Source organism: Cataglyphis hispanica, chromosome 14 (assembly GCF_021464435.1).
Source record: "Cataglyphis hispanica isolate Lineage 1 chromosome 14, ULB_Chis1_1.0, whole genome shotgun sequence".
NCBI lineage: Eukaryota > Metazoa > Arthropoda > Insecta > Hymenoptera > Formicidae > Cataglyphis > Cataglyphis hispanica.
Window position 1 is genome coordinate 848392 of NC_065967.1, and position 18179 is coordinate 866570.

At 34.0% G+C, this 18179-nt stretch overlaps 3 protein-coding genes and 1 long non-coding RNA gene across 9 annotated transcripts in view; 1 reads left to right on the forward strand and 3 right to left on the reverse strand.

Moving 5' to 3' along the window:
- Window positions 1-4967, forward strand: part of LOC126854454 (uncharacterized) — a 28529-nt gene extending 23562 nt beyond the window's left edge. The window contains exons 4-5 of the mRNA XM_050601223.1: window positions 202-326; window positions 1957-4967. Coding sequence (XP_050457180.1) covers window positions 202-326; window positions 1957-2577 — 746 coding nt within the window. The 3' untranslated portion in view covers window positions 2578-4967. The remainder of the gene's footprint in view (window positions 1-201; window positions 327-1956) is intronic.
- Window positions 373-1636, reverse strand: LOC126854471 (uncharacterized). Its single transcript, XR_007688109.1, has 2 exons — window positions 1297-1636; window positions 373-787 (listed from the first exon to the last, which is right to left on the reverse strand). It is a non-coding gene; the product is annotated as an uncharacterized LOC126854471 (long non-coding RNA).
- Window positions 4371-9206, reverse strand: LOC126854465 (adrenodoxin-like protein 2, mitochondrial). Its single transcript, XM_050601238.1, has 4 exons — window positions 8387-9206; window positions 7824-7936; window positions 7590-7722; window positions 4371-7186 (listed from the first exon to the last, which is right to left on the reverse strand). Exons 1-4 carry the CDS (start codon window positions 8521-8523, stop codon window positions 7093-7095), a joined length of 477 nt encoding a protein of 158 aa, XP_050457195.1. The 5' UTR covers window positions 8524-9206; the 3' UTR covers window positions 4371-7092.
- A 146-nt stretch (window positions 9207-9352) lies between these two features.
- Window positions 9353-17306, reverse strand: LOC126854448 (DBIRD complex subunit ZNF326). Of its 6 annotated transcripts, XM_050601215.1 has the most exons (13): window positions 17015-17305; window positions 16417-16509; window positions 15902-16101; window positions 15677-15744; window positions 15527-15604; window positions 13445-13911; window positions 12504-12663; window positions 11810-11974; window positions 11176-11679; window positions 10952-11090; window positions 10590-10812; window positions 10212-10513; window positions 9353-9473 (listed from the first exon to the last, which is right to left on the reverse strand). In XM_050601215.1, exons 2-13 carry the CDS (start codon window positions 16440-16442, stop codon window positions 9442-9444), a joined length of 2364 nt encoding a protein of 787 aa, XP_050457172.1. In that variant the 5' UTR covers window positions 16443-16509; window positions 17015-17305; the 3' UTR covers window positions 9353-9441. The 6 variants fall into 6 exon arrangements, with proteins under 6 accessions (XP_050457172.1, XP_050457169.1, XP_050457170.1 ...); XM_050601212.1 differs by having other exon boundaries at window positions 9353-10513; window positions 16417-16467; window positions 17015-17306; XM_050601213.1 differs by having other exon boundaries at window positions 9353-10513; window positions 12504-12660; window positions 17015-17306.
- Between the last annotated feature and the right edge of the window lie 873 nt (window positions 17307-18179).

Sequence of the window (18179 nt, forward strand, 5' to 3'; positions counted from 1 at the left end):
AGAACAAACTTGGCTTTTAGTCGAATTTTATATAGTATGTGAAAATTATATAATATAATTTAGAAAGATCGTCGAGTTATAAGTCTTGAACTTTCAGATTAAATTCTGAAAACGCATCGAGATACACATTTACTTGCCTCGTATATTGTTATCAGCATCACATGATTAATCCCCGTGTATACGACACTTTGTGATCCGCAGGCATGATTCTGTACACATTCATCCAATTCCACTCGACACCAGCGATTGTCACGTCGGTCTTCATCGGCCTCGGCATCGTGTTTTGCGGATGCGCCATGGTCCATAACGTCTTCGTATGGCAGAAAGTGAGTGTGAGCCTGAAAATGCATTTTTTTTTCTTTTATCTTGCCCTCCTCTTCCTCCTCTTCCTCCTCCTCCTCTTCCTCTTCCTCTTCCTCTTGTAGGACGACTTAACGGCGTGCGAATTCTTTCGATCATCGCGATATACGGATCTCCATCGCAGATCGCCTCACTTTATTTTCTCGTATTTCACAACCGGCGATGCATTGGCCTGCATCTCCCTTTCCCTCGTCCCTCCTCCCCTTCCTCCATCGGCTACTACACCCTTAATCTCTCCCCGCCGTGCCTTATTAGCATATCCCTCAACGGTCGATGTCATTATCACGCTATTATTTACGTCGGTGATCATTCTACCGTAATTCGATTCCAAACTGGATCCGTACGCAGAATGTTGTGGCGTGCCTGTATGCGTGCGCGAAGTGGACGGTGGAGTGTAAACCGACATGTTCGACGTCGAGTTTTCGATCTGTAAAAAGAGGGGGAAAAAAAGAAAAAGGCCGATAGCAGGATAACTATTTTACGCTCGTGTGATCCTGTGGAACGACACCTCGTTCTTTATGTTACGTAATAAAGCGGAAGATTTTATATGTAACTGCATTCGTCATGGCTTCCCATCGTCGCGTCTTCTCTTATGATAAGCTTCGCCGTTACATAAATTGGAGAGATGATTTTTTTTATCTTCTTCCGTAATGCTTTCGACAAAGGTCTTCTTAACATATTTACGATTTAGTATCATTATTTTTTTATCTCATTTTGACAGAATAAAATTTAAAAAGCAGAAATTATGTATTTAAAATCAGATAAATCAGACTTAAATACGAAATTACTATTTTGAGTTTCCAAAATTCGATATAATTGATAATTTTTCTTTCTCAAGAAGTTTTAAGATTTCCGACTATTGTCTTGATATTCTCGCAAAAATCGTCTCGAAGAAAATAGCTTGAAAAAAAAATGAAAATATTTTTATTTCATTACCTTGGTATGCGCATACATTTGTCGTGTCCGATGTTGCGTTAAACGTTTCGAGCGCCAATGACACTGACCTCCTAATTCCTGTCACGCGCACGCACCCATTCACGCACCTCGAGTTTGCGCGAATTCCACAAACATGTGTGATTCAGACTCTCCTGGGTCGCGCTTTATAAACATTAGCATCCGTTTATCCACTGAAATATACATAAGTTTTGATATAAAAATAACCACTTTCTCTTAATTATAAAGACTCTCTCGCATTAAAGATTTCTCTTCAATCTTCTCTTTTCTTCAATTTTTTCATTAATTATAATTGCTAAATCGACCATTATATATGTATTTGTCAAAGTATAATTATATTTAAATGAATGAAAAATCAATAATAACTTTACGAAAATATTTATGAAATGATATAAAACAAAAGTCTCATGAAATTTAATGATTTAATCCCGACAAATAATATTTCGCTTTAAAATCTATCTGCTTTAAAGTAGATAGATAAGAATTAAAAACAGATAATAAGTAGATTAAATTCCGCGCACACATGATTGGGGAAACTGTATTTTCCTGATATTTCTCTAACTACCCTCCTCAATAAACCTTATCGAGGAAGAAAAAACACAAAAATTCACAGGATAATCTTTCTTTTCATGTGATCCACAGGAGAAGACGAATGCGGTAAAGGCGTTTGCCCGCGAACAATGCGAGGCTGCGGCGCAGCTGCAACGTCAACAGCAGCAACAACCCTATCAGCAGGCGCACTCGCAGCACCAACAACAGCATCAACATAATCATCAACAGCAGCATCATCATCACCATCAACATCAGCAATCGCAATTACGACCGACGCTGCATACAAGTTCAAAGATTGGTGGCGGCTCGATGACGGTCCATTCGACCACCAGCCTGCTGGCCCAATCGCCTCGCGGTCTCCAGCATTCTTACCAGCATCATTCTCATCAGCACCATCCTCACCAGCAGCGGCACGTGTCCTCCATGTCGCCGCCGTTGTCATTATCATCCCCGCATCCCGCGTCGCAGCATAACCACCTGACGCATCGCGGTGCCGTCGCGGCCGCTGCTGCTGCCACGCCACCAACGACGCCCGGCGACCGATCGCCGCCAAGCCCCAACGGCGTCGGCGGCAGCGGCAAACTCAACAGGTCGCAGCATCTGCCGCGCGAGGCAAGCGGCAGCGTCAGCCCCGGCTTGCCGGCGGCCACGCTCGATCTCAGTAGCGCCGCCACTACAAACAGCCCGCACGAATTGTCGACTCTCGTCTAAAGATCTTGATGGAGTGTTAAAATAACTCTAAAAGTCAAAGGATCCACGAATTTATTCGAAGGGAGTATTCTTTGATCAATCGAAGGGATTATCTCCTAAACTGAAACATTTTATAAAGGATTTTTAAATTTGTTTGGAAACAGACTCTTCACTCAATTAAAGAATTAGAATTAAAAATATCGAAGGATGGGAAAAATCAGATTAATCTTAATATATCGGTTACAATTAAAAGATTTATGCTTAAATCGTTTTATATAAATATGCACCTTTAAGAATCGTCAAGCTAAATGCCTAATTATGTATAAATAGAATTGATGTTGTCTAGCAAGAAGGGACCAAAAATTGCTGACTAAGACTGTCACTTTATTTTATTATCGCGTCATTAATGTTACCGGAATATTATGACATTATGGTGCGGTCAATCGATTAATGTTTTTATTTTGTTACAAGAATATACATATCTAAATATTGACTTGACCGAATTATCTTAGGCCGATTTGATGAAGATAAATCGCAAACTTTTTGCCCACCGTGTACATAATATCCACGAAACATCGATCAGCGATCGCCGGAAGAATACCGCTCAGAGTCTTGTTACCGGCAATTTATTTTTGAGATTCGTGCGTTTGCAGACTTATTGTTAGTCCCGAGCTTAAACGTAACTATACGTAACGCTGTAAGTGGCGTGAGTACGGAAATTAAGGGACTGAGAAAGGGAAGAGTTTCGCGCCCTTCGTAACGCGTGCAACACGAAACGCCGAAAGCAAAAATGCCAGCTGTCTGAATTCTCCCGTATACTTTGTTGACCACCTGAGTAAAAACACGAAATACAAGACTGATATTTTGTCAGTTTAACTCATTTCTTCAGTCCAAAAGATCGTAATGCATTTTTTTTCCCCATTGTTTTTACATTAATATTACTGATGTAATTTTTGTTTTTAATCAAATTTTAATGAAAATTTCTGTCGAATTTATCAGCAAGATTTCCTCAATCATGTCTTCGTCTAACATCCATTATTGTGACATTTCCGACAATTACCAACGGCCTTGGAACTTATACTCTCAAAGCCAACTATCTTTATAGTCCGGGTTGTTATACCAGTATTATTCACATCTATTTTTTTGTTTCTTCCCATCGGTACGTAGTTCTCTCACATAGTCAGAATGTCCAAATTGTCTTAATCCTGCTAGTATTGTAACTAACATAATTTAATGACTTGCCGATAGTGTTAGTTCCTGTTGACCTTGACGAGCTATACATTTTTTTTGCATACCGCTATAATATTCTTGATCAGGTTCGCCTGCTTAACTACTTATCAACGCGTTCGGAGGAACCGTATACATACATATATGTATATTCACATAATATTCTCGGAAAAATTCCATGCCGCGTCGAGGATCCTTTCGCCCGACGAAACTTGCCGATTTATGCTTTCTTTACGGCTCGTATATCCCGCTATCAGCAGCGAGAACGGCAACAGGTTCCCGTAACCTGTTGCGCAACGTTGACGAAAAAATTCCTTATACCGAATACTGCATGTTGCATTTGTGCGTCGTAAGTATTTTCTGGTTACCTGATATCATTCTCGTAATATATATCAGATAACCGGAAATAAATTTCGTACGGTTTCCCATATCGAGAATATAAAATTCTAATAAAATTTTGGCAAACAGATTTCATTCATTACAGTATATGCACGCTTTACAAAAAAAAGGATTTTTTTTTCATGATTCAAATTATATGATAATCAATTTATATGATAAATACATACAGGCATACGAAAGTACACCGGTTTTATTCGTGTTTTTTTTTTTAAGATAATATAATTTATACTAAAAATGATTCACTAAAACCGTATGAAATAATTACATTTCGACGATCGCCGAGAAACTCCAATTATCCCGAGAATAAATATAAATAACCAAATATAATGATTGACATATATTTCAACAATATATAAATATATATATATATATATACACCCAATAATGTATACATACTTTCGATACATTAGAAATCCGAGAGACGAGAAATTGGCATGTATGTAAATCTTGCCATATTTTTAATTTTTATTATTATAATTTGTACTTATCTTACAGAACCTCTAGTCCTAGATTACTTTCGTTCACACGGAAGCATAAGACTTTAGAATTCTGATTAACATTATAATTAAGCGGTTGATAAGATGCTTGAAATTTGCGAACTCGACATAATGGTAGAATTGAATTTTTATGTTTCCGCGAAATTATATTTTTTAAGAAAAGCAAATTGTGTGTGTGTCTGTGTGTGTGAAAGAATAAAAGGAAAGATAATTATAATAAAATATACAATAAGTAGCATATCAAAAGCGAAAGAAATGAAGAATCTCAATAAGAAAAATACGAATCAATAGTCTTTAAATGTCATAAATCCTGCAAGTTTATTAATCTAACAACAAAATAATTACCCGAATTAATTTTTTTAATCTTTTAATATGTTGAATAATTTATGTATCAAACATTACGTCCCCTTTTAATTGTCAGCACAATTTTAATACTTGAAAGTTTCAAACTATAAAGCTGCTATACATTCATATTCTAAAACTTTAGAAAAAAAAACATTAAGTTTATAACTTTATATAATTAATATTTTTTATTTTTAATTATGCGCGATTATGTGAAGAGTTCGTTGAAAAAAGATCGTATATATTTATAAATAATAATAAAATATTTGAGTATATGTTATGTGCACGCGCGCATCCGAAGGAAAGAAAGAAATAGTACGAGAGCTTCCATCTTTATCGCAAAAGTCGAGAAATTTCAGTATTAAGCATAAAAAATATTATATTTTATAATGGTATAAAAAAATTTCTCTTTTCAGATATAATTAAAGTAATATTTGAAATAATTTGAATATACAACAGTGTCTTTATATAAATTTGGAAAATATATTATAATGTTTATTTTCAGTTTGCATAAATAAATCTTTGTACTTCGTATGTACATACATACGATTGCGATATTTATAGTAATCGCAATGTAATTTCCTGTATAATTGAAAAAAAGAGAAAGTAGGGAGGGAGATTCATCATTTACGGTATGTTGCACTGAACCATAATACGAACAATATGGTAATGATTTACATAAACATGTTCAATAGATGTGACATAACATACTCTTTTACTTGTTACAAGACAATTCCCTATTCAAGGAATTACGTTCTACAAAACTATGGATATCATGCAAAAATACATGTAATACATGAAAAAAAAAAGAAGACAAATATAGAAAGATCAAATTTTAAAAGTATATGGCTGCGCTAAAAAATAAGCGAATTTTGCACTAATGAATATAAAAGAATTATTATATAAAATATCAATTTAAAGAAAAATGGAGCTTCTATTACGTATCGTGCAAGTCTGAAAATCTGATCACGATATCATTTAAGATTCAAAAATGTAATTTATAATTATTTTACATAATTGTTATGTTGTATTATACATCTAAATTTATTTTGTATGTTTTTTTTTTATATTTGATTGGATAATTATCGAACCGATTGATTTAAAAAATTCGTTAATATTCGCAGTTTATATCTAGCTTATGAATCGAATTAAAAAACGCATTTTCAAGACGAGAATGTTAACTTTTACTTGGATGACATTCGAGTAAACCGAGAAGGACGGGCTAAATATGTACATAAAATAAAGAATATATATGAGATATATTCTGGAGATGTGTATTTGAAACGAGCAGGGTAAGAAACTGAAAATATGTAAATTGTTTCACCGCATTTGTAAGTAGTGTAGTAATAATGCATTTGCAAGTAATAGTGTGTAATTTAATCATGCGAATAAGTTATTCATGTTGGGTCCATATATAATACACATAGTACAAAAGTGTTTTAGCTTTATGTACTGATAGCTAGTAATAACAGTAGATGTATTGCTATGTGTAATTAATTAAAAAAGAAAAAATAAATTATTCTGAATATATACTGCGTAAGCTATAAATAGATTATTTTTTATCATAATGTATATAATAAATTTTTTTTGTTTGCTCATGTTATAATAAGACAATGTAAGATTAACAATTATAATATTTTGCAAATTCGGAAGGCATTCGCCTCCCAAGGATCAAATTAGTAGAAAAAATTTAAAGTCAATTTCTAAATTACAATCATACTAAATAAAACAGAGAGTAAGTTTTTTATTTTAAAAATTGCTATAAAATTTACATATACATATATTATTTGTTTCTTCTTCGTTTGAATAAATTCAATTAGAACACGATATCATACACTTTTCTACATGAAATATTTGTACAATTACATATGTGTATATATTATTTACACTATAATATATACAATTTGTTGAGAAAGATATAAAAGAAGTATCTATGATATTTCAAGCACAATTTTATCGCTATATACATAATATTAAATTTTGCTATCATTATTTTATAGGAAATTTTATTAAACTGATTTTATTAAGTATGAAGCCCTAATTTGATGCCTTACCGGCATTATCATGTTTATTAGGGATTCCTTACATCATTAATGGTAGATGGTACTTTCACCTCAATACCATCTAATTCTTCAGTCATTACAATTTGGCATCCCAATCTTGATCTGTAATTGAATATATTCGAAATTATGATAAATAACAATGTTTTCAAAATAAATAGCGATAAAAAATAAATTGACTGAAATAAAATTTACAATAATTCTTTAAAAAAAAGTTGTATAAGGAAATCAGAAAAAAGGAACTGAAACATTTGATTTGAATAACAAACAAAAGGATGTTTGACTTTGATATATTTCTGCTAAAGGCAAATTTTATTCCCTTAGAAATGTATGACATAGAAAATGTATTAGATGCAGGAAACTAATTCATGAATAAATGTAATAGGCATTGTAATGTAAACTTTGGAGTGTTGTCTCCTGTCTACAATCTTTTTATCAGCATAAAAGATATTTCTCAACCAGAGCAAGAGAAAGAGAGAAAGAATTGATTCAAATTTTTAAAACGTACGTATCTGTTAATTCATATGCCATATCCAACATATCTGTCTCCTCCTCTGTAGGTTTGTTTGGAAGATTATCATAAACTTCCTTAGGGAAAATTAAATGACACGTGCTGCATGTCAGTGATCCGTCGCAAGCACCTATATTTTCAAGATAGACAATTTTCCTTCATGCTTTATCAAAATAATGCATAATCAATAAGAATGAAAAAATACAGTTCGTAAAAATAAAGTTTTCATACCGTAACCATCCAAATCGATGTCATTGTTCACAATAATGTCTAAAATACTATCTCCTATTTTCCCTTTTGCGTTAATCCTTTCTCCAGTGGCTTTAACAAATGTTATACTAATCCTGAATCAAATAGTATTTATTTAATAGTATTTATTTTAACATTTAAAAGATTTCATATCTATTAAATAAAAATTAGGTTATTATTATTATATTATAGATTACATTTAGAGAATTTAATTGATCTTACATAATTACAAACTAAATTATACGGCATATAATTAATTATAATGATAATGTAAATTTTAATGAATTATGTACAATGACATTTTGCTAAAGGAACATATAGTCTAAAGAAATTTATACATCTATATATAATATATATTAAATTCTTTTTTGCACAATCATTGCGGTTTCTGCAATGTCTTTAAAACGGAGAAAGGTGTTAAAATCTAACAGTACTAACATCTTATATTAACAGTCATTATTTTAATGCTAATCACTTTGTCACAAGTGAAAAGCGACTAAAGTCTAAGAACTCGATATAATTACTTTATCGATCTTTTTACTCACTCTTTCTTTTTGGACAACGGTTGCGTGGTAGACGCGGTTTTCGCGGACGGCAGTTGCTTAGCCGCGCACTTGGCATAATTCGGAGTAAGGGCGAGGAAGGATTTGGATAATCTTTGTAGCTTCTGCGCCAATGCCATTTTTAGAAAGTCGATGGTCGCCAAAATATACTCAATCAGCACAAGTATATCAATCGAGTGTCACATCAATAGTAAAGTTGCAACTAAATTAAGAGAAGTTGAAGACATGGCACGTTCAAGTTACTTTTTTTTTAGCTTCCTCCGCTTTGATAATGAATCACGATTTTAAGGATGATGACGAACGTGTGGCGTAGACTTTGTGCAAAAACCGCGGCGAGTTATGCACGAAAGCACGTTACTTTCTCTCAATATCAACGTCCATGCACGTCCGTCCAAGTCCACCGCGTGACCGCAACAGTTCAGCAACTGGCGATTCTTGCAACTGCTCGAGTCCTCGAGATCCAGAATAATCCAGTGTACTCGATGTTGATATGCGCATGCGCGGCGATAGTGAAACGGATAACGGATGTATGTGGATAATATCGTGTGCACGAAATCTTGGAGGACGTATAGATGATAGATACAAATCTCTTTTATATAATATATTGTTATATAATTAAAATCTATATTTAAACGATACAGAGATATTAACGCAAAAGAAGCTATTATAAGAAATGTACAATTGGAGAATTTAAAAGCTTCGAGAAAATTTTCAACAACGCATCTACAATCTTGTATATATGTACTAGATACGTTATTAATACTACGTTCGCGGCGTATGCACGAGACCTTCGTTATTAATACAAAGAGAAATTGTATATTTATTTTCTCTTTTGAAAATTCTTCTCCCAGATAAATTATTTAATCAGCAGGATATTTATGAAACTATTCGATGAAATAACGAGACTACAATTTGTTTTAGGGACACAGGCAAAGAAACATTGATAGATTCTAGAGAGAGAGAAAGAGAATGAGGAATTTATTATATAGTCAATGATCTATGTGTTATTATGTGCCTACATAAGAGATGCACATTGATCAGGCGCGCACATGTTTCTCCACGCAAATAACTGAAAATTGAAAATTTTATATTTAATTTAATATCTCGTATGTGATTTCTATTGAGTGTATATATAATTTGTTATATTTGTTTACATTCTTACTGATAGTTTCTCCGCAACTCTGTACTCTAATCATACAAATAATGCAGCACTTACACATTGAAATTACATAAATTGAAATTAAAATTGCAAGACTTATAATATACAAGATACATTGTAATTGACACATATCCTTAATTGAAATATAAAGTAAGAAATATAAATGTGTGTGTGTGTGTGTGATGAAGGAATACAGTTTTGATTAAACAAGATGGCTTGAGAAAATATACGTAAATATATATACGTATAATTCTCTTAAAAACGATCTACCAAGATAATTTAGGAGAAAAAGAATCGGAAGTAATCGAAAATGAGTGGAATCAAAGACGCGCAAGAAAGAACGATTTCACAATTATATATCTGTTTTTTCAATTTTAACTTTTAAATCTTTAATCTTGTTATTACCGTTCTTATCCTCAACCTCATTCTTTTCGCTTTCTTTCTCTTTTCCAGACTGTAGCTTCTTAGCTTCCGAATTGCGAAAACGATCATAACGCGAATCCTCGTCGTCACTTGATTTCGATGCTCCTGCTTCGCTTTCTCTTAAAATATCGCCTAGATCCTTATCAACGTCGTCCCAAGTCAGTTTATCGTCACCGTGCGCGCGATAGTCATCGTCGTCATCTTCGTCACCCTGATTATTCTTACCGTCTTTCGCATTTTTCTCGGATTCCATGCTATTTGATTTTTCTTCCTCGATTCTGATGTATTCCGCGTCACTAACGCCATTATTATCGATCGTAATTACTACTTGCGTAGTATTTGTTGATGCTTGTGGCTCCGAATTGGCGGGAGAAGTCTTTGAGATCTCTGATGTATTGATCGCAGTCGAATTAGTAGAGTTTAGATTAACCGATGAAGACGATGACGATTGCAGATGTATCCTTTCTGCTTGACGTCTAAGTGCCTTGTCGTCGTTGTCTCGCACATATCTGCAACACGATACGATGCTAAATGTACTAATTTGTTTTTTACATATTGATTTATTTATATTACTGAACATATCGACAAACATATATGATATACCTTTTAAGATGGCTGCGCATGGAACAATGTAATGCGAGCGCCCTTTCCGTATTTTCGCTGCGTGGCAGGTATACCTTGCATAACTCGCAATATTGCACCTCGACACGTTTTATATATTCCGCACCAACTTTTATCATTTGTTTGCTCTTCGATTTTTTTTCCGCTTCACTCGAACTTTCACCCTCGGTTTTTTCTTTCTTTTTATCGTTAGATTCTTCGTCTTCTGCAAATAATGATGTTGAAGAATATTTAGGGATAAATATAAAATGCGATGGGTTAAAATCGATATAATGCTAACTTTAAGATATGCGGTAGACATTTTAGTAAATTTGAAATATTTGATATATTTATTTGTTACATACCGTCTACATCACCTACAGAGTCCAATGTCATAAAGTTGTCTAGATTAACTTCCTTATCATCTTCCTCGGGTGCACTTGAGTCCGCTTCAGCTTCGCCGCTCCCATTTGCGTTCATTCTTTCACGCAGTATACTCTTTCTCTGGCGAAAGGAATAGCTTATGTTAATGATGTTGTTATAAGGCAAGACTAAATAGTATTGATACCATTATAAGCGTAAGAATTACCTTGATATGCTCCAAGGAGCACATATGTGTTTCGAAAAACATTGGTGAACGGAATTGGATACGGCAAACGCGGCAGAATGGCGTGAGAAATCGTTTCATTTGACGATGAGATTCGGACAACTGATGGGCGGATTTCAAGGAACGATAATTTAACTTGCAAATGGCACAAAACATTGTACGTGAGGGCAATGTGCCACGAGCTGCATCGCGAGCTTCGATACGTCTTTGTTCTTGCCGTTGCACAACTCTCATACGCGTAAGAGTCGCCTTATGTCGAGCTGCGATACGCTTCATCGCCGCGCTATGACGACCGGAGAACAAGTGAAGCGAATATTCTTTGAAAGTTACGCTATGATGAGCGCAATGTGGACATTTTAGTTTTATGAATTTTCTACCGTCCCGTCTACTCGGTAATTCTTCCGAATCTGCAGTTCTATCGCGTTCCGCTTTCTCGTTCTCGCCTCGTTCCTCGTCATCGCCATCGTCGTCGTCGTCTTCGTCCACCTATGTATTCAATAAAACGAATTTCCAACGAGTTAAAAAGACGATAATAATAATAATAATAATAGTAGTAAATAGTTGTACAAATATAGTAATTATCAGCACTAATTATTCAATATTAAAAATAACCCACCTCTCTCTTCTGATCATCATCGTCTTCCTTGATATCATCATCCTTTTCTTCTTCGTCCTCGGTATGTTCTCTTTCTCTATCCTGTTTTTCCTTCTTGCGTTTGTCCTCCTTTTTCTTTTTCTCTTCCTCCTGTTCGATTTCTTCCTCTTCGTCGCCTTCGTGCGGCTGTATAACGTTGATTGAACAAATATTACAAAATGATTAGAGAACAAATAAAAGAATATTAAATGTATGTATATATATGTATCAAAAATATTGTGATAATGTGCTATGAAATACATAGGCGAGAGGATTCTCGAGACGAGTCGATCATTAGCAAGAATCTAACGATAAATATCACATTATAGTTTGATATTCAATGATTAAAGGACAATCTTTTTAATTAAGTTTTAATACAATGTACGTTCGCAAGTGTATATTTTTGAATTTCAATTTATACATTACTCTATATGTAATATATGTGATGGAATTAGACAAATTTATGGCGTTTTCGAATGAACGAGTTAATCCCGGATCAATTAATCACTATATTTTACTATGAACTCAAGTCTTTTATTGGAAGAGATAATACAATGACGTCATTAATCGCTCTCAGAGCGATTAAACCTGCTACATTTGAAAACGCCATTAGTTAAATCTATAAATGTTACGCTCGAACGATAGACTTGTCTATCTCAAAATAATGTTGAATTACCTTCTCTTCATCGTCCCAATTACTCTTATTATCATCCTCTTCATCATCGTCATCGGAAAACTCGGCATTTATGGCTTTGGCCATCTCTCTATCCTTGTCCTTCACGCTGGTTCCTGATCCCGAGTCCTTTTTACTTCCAGGTAGCCTAGTAGTACCGCTACTAATGACACAGCAATTTTGTTTTGACTTATATTATTTTTCTTCGTTATTTTTCTTTTTTTTTTCTCGTGCTCCTTCATCTTTCGTGTAGTATCATCGAGCAAAACTTGAGCTGATAGATGATACGCAGAGCAAATATCGCGATAGTATCGATTTAGTATCGGTCTTATGTCCCAAAATATGAAATGCGTTTCGTAGCGTACGCTAAAAGTATCTACTATTCGTCTTTTTTTTTGCATCGCGTTCTGATTTCTTCACACACACATTCGGCCGTGCCAAAAATTTATTATATGAATACAGTATAGTCGTGTCGCTATGTGTACCAAACTTTAAAGAGAATATACTTCTCATGATGAATAAAGTACAATTATTTTAATTCTCGTATCAAAAGCGATTATACATTGCGTTCTGATGATACACACATACACACATAGATATTGCGTTTATACGTATCATCATTCTGATTCCTTCTTTATTATAGAACCCTGCAAAAAGCTCTCTCTCGGCAGCGGATTTATATATGTTTCGTGCGAATTGTTTGTATCTTGAATATATCGATTTGATTTACTTATGCATTTATTCACACAGGTATTTTGTTTCTATTGCTTTCGTTTATATATATATATATTTTTTCTAATCATCGTCTTGCAATATACTCGGGTCATCGACCGAGAGCCGGTTTACGTTTTGAATCGGCTGATCAAAGGACGGATATGGCTATACGAGGATAGTATTTTGCGTACGGTATTTTGCGGTAAGTGTGACTGTATTAATAAATTTACCTCCTGCGCAATTTGGTAGTGGTCATGCGCATACGCTGGATGTAGTCGCGCGAGCGTGAGCCTAGCATCTTTCGACGATAGTCGAGCGAGTGCAGAGTACGCTTGCGAGCCATGATGTCCGTGCGTGAGCTCACGCGATGAAACGCACCCCCTCTGCCGCTGGTGCCGCGGGTCGAGATGCGACCCCGGTAATTCGAACTCTGATGCGATATTCTTCCACGACTAGAGATGTATCTCTGAGTCGGGGGCGGCGCCATTTCGCTAATCCGAGGGGGTGGCGGTGGCGCGTAGCTCCGCGATGCGGAATGACGATCCTCGGAACGGTGGTACGATGACGCGCGCTCGCTCTGTCTCTTGTCCTCGTAAACAGCAGACGATGATGATCCCTTATTATCGTCATAGGGCGCCGATGCAGATGAGCCACCGTAAGACGAATACCTCTGAGAGCCGCTACCGCTACCTCCACCCTGCCAAATCAAATTCAATTGTGCTCCTTCCATGTATTTCTCTCTTTTTTTTTTCATTTCCTGCCCTTTTTCTCTTACATTTTATTCTACGCACATATGTATATCATATATAAGTATACACGTATGTATGCTTATGTATATTCATTTCCCCTCTTTTTATTGTTCCCTTTCCTACCATTTATCTTTCGTAGATTTTTCTATGTATATTTATTTTTATATATCTATTTAACTCTTAACTGTGCTACCCTGTGTTCAATTGGGCTAATCGACTACTTTGACTGACATCCCTAAATATCAAGAATCCCTAAATTTTCATTATGCCTTATTATATTTTACTTCGCGTAACCGTTCAATCTGTAAAAATATAATCTCGCTCACATAATGTTTGCGATCTCTTGGAAATAGTGGGTCAGCAACACTCATTTCCCTCGAGCTAACAAATTTTATTTCGCCACTCAACGATGCATACGATAATAGTATGTAATAATAACGTTCTCGATAGACCTTTCCAACTTAATCGAATTATATTTCTTATTACATTTCAAATAATCGTATTTTTATACGTATAAAAAATGCTTCCGTGCCGCATCAAATCTCTCGTATATACGAAGATGATAATCGAATACGAAAGTAACAAAGCTGTCGCTATATATGTAATGCATTTCTAAATATAATCGTGCTTAATTGCATCTGGGAATAATAAGATATATATTTCGGACGATATATATTACGTATGTCTATATACGTATATGTATATCCATTTTTATATTCTCGTTCACATTGTCCCCACATGTGCTTTTCAAGTATTTTCCATCATTGCGTAGGAATATTTGAACCATTAATTCTCTTTTTAAGTCTCCTTCTCATTAACGCAAAGTCGATGCGGGAACATACGTCCATCCTAATTGGAAAGGTCTACGAATGTCTAGATATATTATTACTCAAAATTTGCGCTCTCGCATAATTTATAGCTTTTAATATAATTTAGATAACTCTGGTTGCTTATAGATGGTACCTTGCACCATTTTGAAAATTCCATTTCAGAAGGCAATGTCAAAGAAGCTCTCAAACAGCTCTCAAACGTTAATACGACCCATATGTGCGAGTAGATATTATAAATACCATCTAGGTATGTTTTGTCTTTGAATTTATCTTTTAATAATTTGACGTTTTCGTAGCGTTCCACCGCAGTAGTGCCCCAACGCAAAAAGAACGAGTGTTCGAGAAGCCGTTGGCACGCGTCGCTTGAAAGGAAAGTGACAACTTATGAATGCTTCGCTTAAAGCAAAGCCAATCTTTCTTACATACGAGTGTCCTGAAATTATTTACTATTCCTTTGTGTAACTTTTTTTCTTTGATATAGTGTAGTTTAATCGACAAGTGACAAGCTTTCAGGACCATCGTTCTCAATTATATAAGATAGAGAAAAAAGATATTTAATCTCCCAATTAAAAATGATTTCTTGATTCTAGAAATGTCATTGGCTACCAGTTTACCAGTTAGTTGCAAATCAATACCGTATTATTTCTATATTTTTTATATTTAGATTAGTAATTATCTTATGTGACGTAGAGAAATAAACGGAGCAGATCAGTGAAAGGAGAAGAACACATACCTGGTAAGAGTCACTTCTTATCCTTTTACGCGCAGAGTCGCTAGATGATCGATGATCGTCCCTTCCAGAGTAGGAATCCTATAAAAGATATTTTATTTTGAATATCTATATAAAAAGATATTTGCGATTTTCTACGCATTATATACTTACGCGTGGTCTCTTATAACTATTCGAATGTTCACCACGACCGCCTCTGCTCGAATATCTCTCCGATCCTCCTACAAGAAATCATTAACATTAACGGCACTGTTTATTTATTCTACTTTTATTTTGTACATCATAAGTTTATGATTTTAAACAGTAATCGCTAATTATACATGTTTGCAAGTATACTGATTACATATATTTCATAAACGCCCAATATTTAAACATTACCTGAATTATATTTGGATCGAGAATCGTAGCTTGTCGTAGAATATTTAAATCTACCGCCTCTAGATGACGAATAACCTCCTCTGCCAGACATATTTCCACTCGTTGAGCCGCTCCAATCATTTCCTCCACCACCACCTCTTCCTCTATAAGAACCACCCCCACGAGGAATAAATCCTCGACCACGAGAACTCATAGTGGAACTATAAAAGAAATTCAAGGAAATCTGTCAGTATGGTCACATAATTATTTTTTTTTCATATTTGATATCTTGATATATTTCAACATCTTTATTTAAAAAGTTTATTTATGATTATTTTATGACCAATTGAAGAAATTGATTATTAATATACAAATATAACATTTTATATAAAAATATAATAATACATATTACATATAAAAGTTGTTTGGAATACAGACGATTTCTTTATTAAGATGTCTAAAGTAAATCAGTCATTTTATATTGAGTTTGCAGATCAAACGCAATCCTTACAACATTATGAACATACTTTACCAACCTGTATTTATTATAACCATAGCTCATGGTTGCAATATTTTTGATGAATGAGCTAGAGAGAGAAAGAGAAAGAAGACTGTAGTAGATGCAGCGTCTATGGACAAAACAAATATTTTTATATATATACCTGTATCAATGTTTGATACAGATTATATATTGATTTGAATGGAAAGTTCGTTCCAAAAAATATACATTGAAGTCTCTTCACCGCTATAAATTGGTATTCAGATTAATCATGATTGTAATATAATAATTGATTGTAATGTAATAATTGAAAGTGATATAAAAACGAGTCTCAACTATACCTGCAACTGAGATAATTTTTTTTATGAAAAGCAATAAGAAATAGCAAAGAATATTATTATGAAACCATTTCATTGATTGCTTTGGAGAAAATTATAAATAATATGACGATGACGAAAGAGAATACTAATTCCGTTTATGTGAAATTCTTCCGAGACACAAATTTGTCATGAAATAAAAAATGAGTCGACGACAAAATCGATAATATATTCGTGCAACATTAAAAATAATAGCTGCAATCCTGATATATTTTGATTTCTTGCACATAACGTGCACAACTTGAGTGAAAAGTTTACCTTGCTGAAGTGCTAGAAGAGGTGCAGCCTTTGTTTCCTTATTACGACGAAAAGCACGATTATAATCGATTCTTCAAACCGTTCAACACATGCGGTTTATTCGACTTAATCGGCCCCTTGATAAACGTGCAATCTTGAGTGGCTTGGTTGCAAGCTGTTGCCTTCGTCTTTATAGATTCACAAGTTTTCTCGGGAAAAGTCTACGCCAAGTTGCATCACGACATTGACCCATTGGAACAGATAAAATGTCGGCACATGAATTTTCGGAGTAGCGAAGTAGCGTCCCACAGTAACAACGAGACATTAGATGGATGACATTTCATTTGTCGTACGACAAGCTTTGCACTGATTGGTCGCTACGCAAAGAACCCTAGAAATGTTCTATTCGATAACCAATCGGTAAGCAGGACAAATTAATCGTATAACAAATATAGAGTGCGCTCTATTCGATGTAACGAATATTTCGAAACGTTTGACTCGACTAATCAGAGCAAAGAAATCTATGTCTCTTTCACTCTGATTGATCAATCAAAGGATTTAAAATTCTCGCAGCGTTAAAATAAAGAGCACATTTATCATTCTTATTAGAAAGAATGGAAACGTTTTGAATATGAGAATTCGCTTTTTATATGAAAGATATAATATATAATTTTTTGCTCATCTAATACTATTTTCTTTAAATATATTTTCAAATAAATTAAAATTAAAATTAATTAATAAAATTTAATTAACTAAAATTTAAATAATTTATGCTTTAGTTCATATATCAATTTTATACAAGATGTACGATTTAAAAACGAGACATTATTTATTATTATCATATTAGTAATATATGATGTTATTTTTAATTATATTATTGTTTTTATTGTACTTTATTATCACATCGAAATATCATTATCATGAATAAAAGGGAAAACAAATCTTTATATATTAATATATTTACAATCATCAATAACACAATTATTATTTTTTGTAAAGATAAAGTAAGAGGGAAAATAAAATGCATATTTATACGTATTTGCATTAATCTTATAGATCATACTATTTTATACATCGAACAAACCGTGTATGTATTGATGCATTATCTGTTTACATCATCACATACGTATACGTCATGTTGACATTATTATTTGCTGTAATTATTCCTTTGCACATTTTCTGTCGC